Source organism: Dendrobium catenatum, unplaced genomic scaffold, assembly GCF_001605985.2.
Source record: "Dendrobium catenatum unplaced genomic scaffold, ASM160598v2 fragScaff_scaffold_124, whole genome shotgun sequence".
Taxonomy (NCBI): Eukaryota; Viridiplantae; Streptophyta; class Magnoliopsida; order Asparagales; family Orchidaceae; genus Dendrobium; species Dendrobium catenatum.
In genome coordinates this window covers 482,648-494,977 of record NW_021318586.1, presented here as the reverse complement: position 1 = coordinate 494,977, position 12,330 = coordinate 482,648, and the positions used below count along the sequence as shown (strand labels likewise).

Sequence of the window (12,330 nt, the reverse complement as noted above, 5' to 3'; positions counted from 1 at the left end):
AGCTTAGCCACACTCATCCGACCGCTGCGCACGTGGTCACATGGAAGGCCACGGAGAAGCAACCTCTATGGACATCAGAAGGCAGCGTCAACGTAGATTGTTACGTTGATCCAAATTACCCCCATGCAGGACCCATCATTGTCGTTCCTAACCGTGAAACATCCGGAAACACTCTGTATTGGCGCTGTCACTTTGTTTTTTTTGTCTCCCCTACCTCTCTCCCTGTTTGCCACCGCAACCTCCCCAACGTTCAGCACCACAAAGCGCCCACTGCTCTCTAACGCGGTGTCCCATTCTTGTTTTCCTCAGAGGAAGCACGGCTTAAAAGTTTCAATTTTGAGGAAGAAAGAGGAGCCCTAGCCCTGAATGCTCCCGTGTTTTTGGGGAAGATCTCAAGCTTGGAAAGAAAGCAAACCCTAAGCAGTTGGTGGGAATGTGGAAACCATTTGGATTGCCACGCGCCTAGGCTTCGTTTGGAGAGCGAAGATACCTTGAGTACGCTGGTAGAGTTCGTAAACTTTCTGGTTTTTTTAGTCGATGTATGTTCTTGGTTTCTTTTACGATCTATGTGGTGGCTGAGCTATGATTTGTATTAATTTATGCTAGAAGCAGTTGAGTATTTGAAACTTCCTAAGCGAACTGCATCAGCCCTCTACAGTGCGGGCGCGTAGTGCGCTTGTCCATCTGCGGTCGCTACTGGGTAGTCGTTTTCGAAGGCATAGTTGTTGGTCTTAGGTGTTCACCTTGTTTTGCTTTTCTTTAAGCGGTCTCCGTTTTTGTTATCTCCTTTTTTTTTCCTCGACTTTTCTATAGCGTAATATGATCGACTATATTTCGAGCATACTATTTCGTTCTATTTGCTTCAATATGGTTTTTTTGATTTACAGGGTGTCAAGTGGCTGGAGTTTATTTCCAATACGGAAATTTGAAGGAAAAACAATTCAAGTAAAATTTTTGCCTAGTTTGCGGTCATTGCTTCATTTAAGATGCTATTAACTTCTGTACCTTTGAACGGGTGCTCTTGGATGCATAACTATATTTAGGAATTGGGATGCTTAACTTAACTGCTTTTAGTTATTAAATAGTGCTTAAAGATGATTTGAAGTTCTATTCATTTGAAGCTTGCACGTAAATGGGATCTACTGTTCTAATCAAGTTTTGATACCAATAATAGACTCATGGCTGCTGAAATGGTGAAATCTGCAACTTCTGAGAAGCTAATGGATATGGATTGGACTAAGAGCATTGAAATATGTGAACTAGTTGCGAAAGATCATGGGTATGCTCTTTAGCCTTGAGCTTTTAAAAATCATATTTCTGTTTTCTGCACGACCTTTTTTTTAACTTGATGGATTCCATTCTTTCATTATTTGTATTTTTCGATCTGTTGTTCTGGAAGCAGCCCTTCTTGGTGGTTGGCTTCTCTTTAATTTGCAAAAATGAGTCATTTATATTGTATAATAAACTTGCTTAATTGTTCTTCTGTGCTGGTTGTGATTTTATGTGTAAGCCCATATGTTACTACTCTGTATATAAGTGATTTTTTTTTTGTTTTCTGGTGACCAGGCAAGCAAAAGATGTAGTAAAATGCGTAAAAAAACGACTTGGCCACAAGAATGCGAACACCCAACTTTTTACTGTCAGGGTGAGCTCCTTGTTTATAAATTAGTTATTTGTCACAAAATATATTTCACGCACATGTCAATATTTATTCGGCTGTTGAGTAACATATATGATTTTAACTTCCTTATCAGAACTTCTAAGGGATCTAATTTCTAGCTTCAGTAAGCTGAAATTAGTAACAAGCATTATATTATATTGTTTCTCACAATTATTTATGCATCCATCTTTTATTTAGTAACTAGAGAAATGGATATTTGTTTTTTGTGCCACATTACAGAGTTACTAGCACATATTTTTTAGCACATATTTTTATTCAACATCTGCTGATGATGCCCTTTAATCTTCCCGAGTATTGAAACGTGGATCTTAAAATTTAGAAGCATTTTAGAGATGCAAAGGAAGATGGAAAGTCCCATGAGGATGATAGGTTGACAAGAATGCTGAAAGGTCAGACCTGGCATGATGTCTTTTTCATCTTATTGGCTAGGATTAGAAGTTTATTTGAAATATCAAGCTAGTAATAGCTTTAGAAGTAGTTGTTATAGTTGTTAATTCTTACAAAATGACCGAGGCACACAAATGTGAGCACCCATCTTTATACTGTCAGGATGAGCACCTTTATCATTTATATTTGTTACAAAAATATTTTGTTGAAGTTTGGATATTGATTTTACTGATGAATAACCTTGATGGTTTTAAATTCCTCGCCCAAGGGACTCACTCTAGAATCGAGGGTTTTGTTAGAGGTTCAGAGCTATGTGGACACCCACTAGCCTACTACACGTGTCTTGTATAATTTAATTGGATCACATGAAATGTTGTAATTTTTTACCTTTTATTGTTTGTAACCTTTCCTATAGCCCTTTCAAGCCTTTATAAATAATAGTGAGAGACACATTTTGGATATTTTGGACACGTCTGATGCTTGACATTTTTAAACACTTTTGGATATTTGAGCTATCTCATTTCTCTCTCCTCCATATTAAACTGAACTCTTGATTCTTTAGTTCTTGTCTAGAAGATTGCTTGCTAGTAAATTCAGGTATCATCTATAGACAAATTTGTATCCAAAATCCTAAACAATATGGTAAGTGTGAATTGATGACAATGACACGAAGACGAACATGTCTTGAAGAACACGAAAATCTATAACCTTCCATGAACATGGACAACCCAAACTTCACCACTTGTCTTGACCTCACAGAGATGGAATAAAGACAATTGCAAGTGATTCAAGATGCATTTGGAGAATTATTGGGAAATGCTTTCAATGAGAGCAACCCAAAAATGATCTATTGACTAATTTATCCATTCAAGAAGGCTAGAAACTAATGCGCTTACCTCTACACCCAATCCAAAACCCATTTACACCCTCACTAGTGATGAAGAATATAAGTCTCCTCCCCGACGTGTAAGAAGAGTAGGGCCATAACTGACTAATGTATTTTCAACGGAGATCATGAAGTTGAGGTCATCTCGCAAGTTCAAGTTGCCCCGACCTTGAGTCCTACAGAGGGAGGATTGATCCATTTGACAATCTCCTTTTTTAACCAACTTCAAGGATTTTGCCCTTTGGTGGTTCACTTGCCTGCCCGTGAGGGGAAAATCACCTCTTATGAAGCATTCAAGAGGATGTTTATTACCCTGTTTGCGAGCAGCCAAAGGCTACTAAAGAACGTGCAAGCTCTTCTCAAGAAGCACAAGAGCAAGATGAGTCGCTTTGCAGCTTTTTTGCTTGGTTTCAAGAGGATATACTTGAGCTGAAAGTCTTAAAACCAATTGTCGCATAGGCTGCAGCATCTCAAGGATTGAGGTAAAGCCCATTCTGTTATGCACTAGGATTGCAGCAACCCAAGACATTAGTTGAATTTCTCGAACTCGTCAGTAGCCATGTCAACGCTGAGGAATACAACCAAGTGGTGGAGTCTTTGACCACTTTCTCCAAAGAACTTGCCATCAAGCATGATCGATCCCTTGTTCAGAGTGTGAGAGAAGTGATCAAAGGAATTTAAAGCCATATATAAACCTCACATCCTGCGTGATTGGCATAACCCCGGTTTGCAGAGAATGCCGCTATAAGCGAGGTCGCTCAGAATAGTATGTCCATCTGTACTGTGAGTTGAGGAGGCATTGCAGGCAACATGCCCACACCATGAAGAAGGTATGCTCATTGCTCACCACTATCCCACGGTGACTCCCTTACGTGTTTCCATGGCCGAGCTTGTGGAGCCTATTATTCAAAATTAAAAATTAAAAATTCTTTAAGAACTCAACATCGATGAAGTTGAATGCCCACATAAGAGACACCTCTAGATACTACGCCTTACGTAAAGATCTTGGTCACAACACCAAGGAGTGCAGGCACCTTCGTGGGCTAGTTGAAGATCTTATCAAGACAAAAAAAATTGAAGGAGTTCGTAATCAACAACCTTTGTCATTTCCTAGGAAAGACCCCTATGGAGAATAATGAGAACAATCCCATTCTTACTCACTTAATCCATAAATTTGGAGTGGCACCTGTCTTCTTGGGTGGGGAATTAATTGAGACGTCCGTGGAAGCCGGCTCCAATAGGCCACAAATAGGTGAAGTTAGGTCAACTATCGCCATACGGGCACCAACAAATGATGTCACCACGATCACTTTCCATAGCGGACAAGCCTGTGAGTGGAAACCCCTTTAATGATACTGTTGTCGTCATCACTCTTGTATCCAATTATCAGGTAGGCAATATCTTGATGGACACTGAGAGTTTGGTTAATATTATTTATATATCTATATATATATATATATATATATTTAAAAAGATGAATTTGCTTTTCTCACAGCTTGCTCCTACTTCAGGTCCTCTCTATAGTTTTTTTGGAGAGCATAGGGACAGTGAAGGCTTGATCGTGCTGCTTATCATGTGGGGCGGGTGTGACCATCAATCAGTACACCACCATGGTTGCCTTGATAATCATTTAACACATCGACCACCTATAATGCAATCTTTTAATGACCTCTCATGAATACATTCAAGATAGTCATCTCGATGTATCATATGGCAGTCAAATTCCTACTAGATGATCAGGAGATCACGATGAGAGCTGACATCACACAATCATAGACGTGCTACTTGAAGGCTCTCAGGATGGTAGTGACCTCCCTAAAAGAAGTGATGTAGCTTGAAATAGAGCGAGGACTAGGGTTAGAGACTACTGAGGCAGTGGAGGAAGTTTTAGTCATGGAGGACGACCCAAAGAGCCTTGTGAATAAGTGTCTTTTAGACCCATACATCGAGGCAAACTCGTCCAAACTCTCAGGGATGATTTCGATGTCTTTGCATGGATAACAATGGAGTGCCCGGCATAATATGGAAGCTACCTTCCATAAATTGAATGTGAAAGGAGAACCCGAACCATGCAAGCATAAAATGAGGAAGACTATTGCTATACTAGCCAAGCCTAAAAAACAAGATGTTGGAAAGTCGCTCTATGTTGACTTTATTAGAGAGGTATAATATCTTGATTGAATCTCTAATATCGTGATGATGTAGAAGGAAAACTGCAAATGGAGGATGTGCATCGACTTCACCAACCTTAACTTGGCATGCCCAAAGAGCAGGTATCCATTTCCCAGTATTGACTTGTTGGTGGATTCGATTGTTGGATTCCTAGTGATAAGCCGCTATTTCGGGCTATCACTAAATCAAGATACATCTCCACAGTTATGAAAAAACCACTTTCATCAAATGTGAATGTCTCTACAACTAGGTCATGTTTTTTTGGCTTTAAGAATGTAGGGGCAACCTATCAAAATATTATGAATTAAGTCTTCAAGGAGCAGAAAGGCGTAATTTTTGAGGTTTATATGGATGATTTGATGGTGAAGAGAAAGTCACTTGAATAACATTGTGCTAGACCTGAATAAGATATTCACCATGCTCAAAAGATGTAATATGTGACTTAATCCTCTAAAGTGCACTTTGGTGCAGGTTCAGGCAACTTTCTTTGGTTTCTTTTAACACCAGAGGGCATCAAAGTAAATCCTGACAAAGTTAAGGTGATTGTGGAGTTGATTGATTTTCATATTACTTATGCACCAAGAATGATGATCATGGCCCAAACATTAACTGACATTCTTGTACACTTCATAAACCCCAATGATGAACAAGAGGTAGTAAATACACTAAATATAGCTTGGACTCTATGGGGCTATTTGGCATAATTTGAGCAAGATTTATGCTAAATCTGGAACCGTTAGATTTCACACCGAATTAAATCTTTTGTTTCACCCTTTTTGCCATAAATTCCATATTTACTAAATCCAAGTCTCTAAGAGTTCAATTGATTTACAGGATTTGGCCGAAAAAGCGCTCGAACAATAGAAAGATGGCTACCTTCGCAACGAGCAAGCTCTTGTCGTCATTGTTACTTTCGGTCGAATAGACGAACTTCAAAGTGTGATTTCGGATCCAACAGGAAGGAACGTCGTCGAAGGAGGTGAAAAAGTTATTTAACTACTCGTTCAAAACTCTACCTGTCACGAAAAGGAGGCAAATTCAAAGAGCAACAAACTGTGGAGAATGGGAAAAAACAAACCTAGCAAATCTGCTGAATCAAGACATCCACAAAAATATAGGAATAAAATAGTAAGAGAATTAGTAAAAAGAAAGTCATCAAGAAAAAGGAAAAAGAGAAATATAGCTTATGAATAAATTAATTTAATTTAAATTAATTAAAAATAGAATATAATTAATAAATATTTAAATACTTAAATTAATTGATAATTAATTTAAATTTTATTATAATTAATAATCATAAATATAAAAAAAATTAAAATTAATAAATTATTTCATAATTAAATTATTTTCAAGTTATATGATTTTTGTAATTATAATTTATTTATATTAATTATAAGTAGATTTAACATATATCTTGTATTTAAAATGCAAATTAAAATTAAAACACAAATTAATTTAATTTTTTAATATACTAAGTGCCTTAAATCTTGGATTACATTACAAAACTGTTCCATAGGGTTTAAAAGGATTCAACACTTATCTTGCCAAACAATTTTCAGGATTTAGTAAATCTGGAATTATAGGATTTATTAAATCCTACTAAAATTAAATCCTACTTGTTGCCAAATAGCCCCTATACAAACCTACTCATCCCACCAAAAATCCTACATACTACATCTAACACTATCGGTGGAGGTACCACTCATATCTTTATCAAGTATTGTAGGAGGAACCACTCATTAGAGACAAAGTGATTTGCTTTAACGAATTAGCAAGTCACCTCCATATCTCTGAATTGCATATTGAGGACTTTCTCCATTAGGTTGATGTGCTCGATGAAGCTTTTTAGCATCAACGATGCTTGTGCAGGGATCCCATCACTTATAGAGTTGTTGACGGAGAGGGATAAGGTCGGTGCCTGAATGTCCATCATAGGCGGGCTTGCAGGAGGTCCTTCAATTGAGGGAAACACTGTCGCCTCCCCAACGTCCTCGACAACTTCAATGATGAGCGTGGCATCTTCAATAGTGGGTGCGGCTCCAACTACTGGTGGCGCAGGATGCTCCATGGAACTCACTACCAAGGGAGTTGCTCCTGTGGTTAATAGGGAAGAATTAGTAATATAGAATTCCTTGTCCAAAAAAATTTAAAGGCATAGCTTGTAATCATTGTCTTTGTATATAGAATTCCGTGGAACTCACTACCAGAGTTGCTCCTTGCTCCGTGGAACTCTGATACAGAAACCTCTCACATTCTAGAAAGTACCATGAGTGGCTACTTCCATCCTTCCATAAATCAGCTCTGATCCTTCCCAACTCCTCATCCCTCGCACTCTCCTCCTTAATGGCCTCCTAATCCAACATCAGTGGTATTGATACTACTATCGCATGTAACTCCCCCATACATCTGGATAAGGCATCTGTTGCTTTGTTCTCCACCCTTGGCTTATACTGAATTTTAAAATCATAACCCAACAACTTTGACTGTCATATCTGATGCTCCTTTGTAACCATCCTCTGTTCCAGTAAGTACTTCAAACTCCGAGGGTCCGTCCTGACAAAGAAATGACAGTCTAACAAGTAGGGTCGCCACTTCTTGATGTCTAACATGATGGTCATCATTTTTCTCTCATAAATTGATTTCAGCCTGCCTGGCCTAGCTATCAACACCGATCTGAAATAGGCGATGGGTCAATGGCTATGCATGAGTACTGCTCCTAATCCAAACCTTGAGGCATTTTCCTCTACTATGAAGACCTGAGTGAAATCTGGTAGGGCCAAGACTGACAGAGTAGTCATGACATTCTTTAAGCTCTCAAATGCTGCTGTAGCCGCCTCTCCGCATAAGAAACCAGCATTCTTTAATTGTTATGTCAGTGGCCATGCAATGGTGTTGTACCCTTTCACGAATCTCCTGTAGTATCCTGTCAGTCCTAGAATCCCCTCTAACTCCCTAAGAATCTTGGGCACTGGCCATCTCAACATAGCTTCAATTTTGGCCTGATATGTTGCCACCTCCTCCTTAGAGACTATATGCCCTAAGTACTCCACACTGGCTTGGGAAAAACAACATTTCTTCATATTCGCCCTTAGCTGGTGCTCCTGTAACACCTCTAAAACCCTCATGAAGTGCTCCCAGTGCTCCTCTAACCTGCTATAAACCAGGATGTCATAAAAAAACACCAACATAAATTGCCTGAGATAGGATCTGAAGACTTTGTTCATGAGGGACTAGAAAGTGCCTGGGGTGTTAGTGAGGCCAAAAGGTATGATTAGAAATTTATAATGCCCTTCATTAGTTTTGAAAGCAGTCTTTGGCACATCCTCCCTTTTCATCTTGATCTGATAATACCCTGACTTCAGATCGATCTTGGTGAAAATATTTGCCCCACTCAACTCATCCAATAGCTCATTTATCACTGGAATGAGAAACTTGTCTGGCACAGTTTCGTTATTCAATGCCCTGTAGTCTACATAAAACCTTCAACTCTCATCATTTTTCTTAAACAATAACATTAGGCTAGAAAAGGGCTAACACCTGGTCTGATAATCTCTGCTTCTAGCATCTCTCTAATCATCTTCTCAATCTCATCCTTTTGAAATTGAGGACAGCGGTAAAACCTGACATTGATGGGTGACACATCTCTCAAGGTGATAGCATGCTCCTGCTCTCTTGGTGGTGGCAATCTCTGAGGTGGCTGAAAAACTCTTTGAATTGCTGTATCAAGGGCTTCACTAAAATAGGAACATCCCCTCCCTCCTCTAATCTGATCCCCTCCTGTATGTGTAGTTCCACCAGATAACCTTCCCCCACCTCATGTTTTCTCCTCATCATGGTTTTAAGTGATACCATGGCTTTGGAGAGCCTTGCATCTCCCCTTATCACTACTCTCTCCCTTCCATCACCAGCTCCATCGTTAATGCTCCCCAGTTGACCTTGGTGTCTCCCATGATCTGTAGCCACTTCATCCCCAGGATGACATCAGTGATTGCTAACTCTAGTGGGAGAAAACCCTCTATCACTTGAACCCCTGTATGATGAACACTACTCTATAGAACCCCTGACCCGTCTCCACCTTCCTTGTACGCATCATCACTTAATAACATCCTGTGTCCACCAATTTCACCTCCAATTGGTTCACGATCTGGTTGGAGATGAAATTGTGGGTAGCCCCAATGTCAATCAACGCCACCGCATCCCTGTTTGCTATTTCCGCCTTCACCTTCATGGTATGATTTAGAGTGAATCATACCACTGAATTCAGGGAGACCTCCGCCATATTTAGATGCAGCTTGTCATCCATCTCTCCCTCTACCCCACTTTCACCTCCCTCCTCAGCTTCCTTGTCGCCACAAACGATGAGAACCTGAAGAATTTGGTCCCTACACCTATGCCCTGAAGTATACTTCTCATCACATCTGAAGCATAGTCCATTCACCCTATTCTCTCCTCCAATCTTTTGAAGTCCCCCCCCCAAGGATGGTCTTTATGAGTGGTTAGTCATGCCATTTGGGCTCAGTAATGCCCCTAGCACTTTTATGCGAATCATGACTTAAGTGCTGCGTCCTTTTATGGGAAAGTTTATCGTCGTCTACTTTGATGACATTCTTATATACAGTCGCTCCATTAAGCAGCACATAGACCACTTAAGGCAAGTTTGTGGGTCTTAAGGAAGGAGCAATTATATGCCAATCCTAAGAAATGCACCTTCCTAGTAGATCGCGTCATCTTCCTGGGCTTCATCGTATCAGCCCAAGGGGTTTCCGCAGACCCCGAGAAGGTGAGGGCCATTGTAGAGTGGCCTATCCCTCAGACTATCCGGGAAGTCCGCAGCTTCCACGGATTAGCCACCTTCTATAGGAGATTCATACGGAACTTCAGCACGATTGTTTCTCCTATCACTGACTGCCTAAAGAAGGGTGATTTCCACTGGACCCCGGCCGCCACTAGAGCTTTTGATGAGATTAAGCAGAAAATGGTGGAGGCCCCAGTGATGCGACTTCCTGATTTCTCCAAAGTCTTCGAAGTAACTTGCGATGCTTCGGGGGTCGGAATTGGAGGAGTCCTCTCCCAGGAAGGTCACCCAGTAGCTTACTTCAGTGAGAAATTGAATGATATCCGGCAGCGTTATTCTACATATGACAAAGAGTTCTACGCCGTGATCCAATCACTTCGTTATTGGCGACATTACTTGCTCCCGCAAGAATTCGTCATCTTTTCGGATCACGAAGCTCTGCGTTATATCAACTCCCAGAAGAAATTGAATGCGCGCCATGGTCGATGGGTTGAGTTCCTTCAGGAGTATACGTACACCCTTAGGCATAAGGCGGAAGTTGAAAATAAAGCTGCCGATGCTCTCAGTCGTCGTATGATGACCACCACTGAGATGAGAGCAGAAGTCGTGGGATTTGACCAAATAAAGAGGGATTATTTGGAATGCCCCGACTTAAGGAGACCTACACTCTCTTGTCCTCTGGCAGCATGCGCTTAGTGGACGATTTCCTATTAGAGGATGGTTATCTTTTCAAAGCCCAGAGGCTTTACTTCCCGAGCACCTCCCTTAGGGAATTTTTGGTCTGGGAACTCCACGCGGAGGCCTCGCTGGGCACTTCGGACGGGACAAAACTATCGAAGCCGTGGAGTACCGTTTCTTTTGGCCCATCCTTAAGAGAGATGTTGGTCGGCTGGTCAGTCGGTGTCACACCTGCCAACTGACCAAGCAACGTAAGCAGAACATTGGTCTTTACACGCCCTTACCTGTCCCCAGTTGTCCTTGGCAGGATGTTAGCATGGATTTTATCTTAGGCCTGCCCAAGACACTCCGTAAGCATGATGCTATTTGTGTGGTAGTTGACCGGTTTTCCAAAATGGCACATTTCATTCAATGTTCTAAAACATCTGATGCCTCACACATTGCGAAGTTATACTTCAACGAGGTCGTCCGTTTACATGGTTTATCCAAAACCATTGTGTCGGATAGGGTTGTGAAGTTCACGAGCTATTTCTGGAAAACCCTGTGGATGAAAATGGGCACCAAACTTCAATTTTCCACTACCTTTCATCCACAGACAGATGGTCAGACTGAGGTAGTCAATAGGAGTCTGGGTAACTTGTTGCGGTCCTTGGTTGGTGAGCACATTAGAGACTGGGATTCCATCCTTCCTACCGCTGAGTTTGCTTATAATAATTCAATTAACCGAACCACGGGTTTAAGTCATTCTGAAATTGTATACGGGTTCAAACCTAGACAGCCATTAGATCTGATACCCACGAGTTCTAGGTATAGGATTTCTGAGTCTGCATCAGCATTTGCATCTCGTTTGCATGAACTTCATAAAGACATTGCACAACAAATTGAAAAGAATAACCAGGAATACAAATTACATGCAGATTTAAAAATGTCTATTTAAAACTTTTGAGGTTGGTGATTTTGTTATGGTGCGGATTCGTCCAGAACGGTTCCCTCCAGGAACAGTTAAGAAATTGCATGCAAAGAGTGCTGGACCTTTCAAAGTACTTAAGAAAATTAATGACAATGCTTATATAGTAGATCTACCTGCAGATTTCAATATAAATCCCTCTTTTAACATAGAAGACTTAGTGGCATATGAAGGTCCTAATTTTAACCCACGAAATCCACTATCAAAACAGTCTTGTGTGAACCCATCCTGTGAGATCCCAAACCTACCTCCACTATCAAATATTCCCAAATTTCCTATAGCAGAGCAAGTGGAGGCAGTCTTAAGTGATGAGATCATATCCACAAGAGAAGGAGGACGAAGAAGACATTTGATCAGGTGGAAAGGAAAGCCCGAGCCAGAGGACACGTAGCTAGATCGCGAGGAGTTGCAGCAGATTGACCCAAATGCACTAGAGATCTACGAGAGCACCAAAGATCCTTACTCGACGGAGTCGAGTTTTCTCCCACCCCGGGAGAATGATGGTGACATCACATCATCATGGAGAGTTTATCAGAGACGGGGCCGCCGATCTACGGCCACGATCGAGTCGTTATATTTTTGAGTCATGGATGTATTTTTATTTTCATGTATTTTGTTATTTGCTTATGTGGTTTTATTATTTCCCGTTGTATCCCTCTTATGGGAGTTGTCATATGTAAGCCCAAAGGGCGTTTGTGTCTTTTGTTTCGAGTCATGTTGTAGGAGGCTATTTAAAGCCCCATTTTATTCTATTATGGTTAATG

General features: G+C 40.7%; 1 protein-coding gene across 7 annotated transcripts in view; it reads left to right on the top strand.

Moving 5' to 3' along the window:
• Positions 1-12,330, top strand: part of LOC110098592 (TOM1-like protein 5) — a 60,421-nt gene continuing 48,091 nt past the window's right edge. Inside the window, exons 1-5 of one of the 7 annotated variants that reach the window (XM_028698450.1) lie at positions 8-503; positions 613-735; positions 888-945; positions 1,175-1,279; positions 1,567-1,645. In XM_028698450.1, coding sequence (XP_028554283.1) covers positions 1,179-1,279; positions 1,567-1,645 — 180 coding nt within the window. In that variant the 5' untranslated portion in view covers positions 8-503; positions 613-735; positions 888-945; positions 1,175-1,178. Of the gene's footprint in view, positions 504-606; positions 736-887; positions 946-1,121; positions 1,280-1,566; positions 1,646-12,330 lie in introns of all 7 variants that reach the window. The other 6 variants (XM_028698445.1, XM_028698439.1, XM_020825456.2 and 3 more) reach the window with 6 other exon arrangements.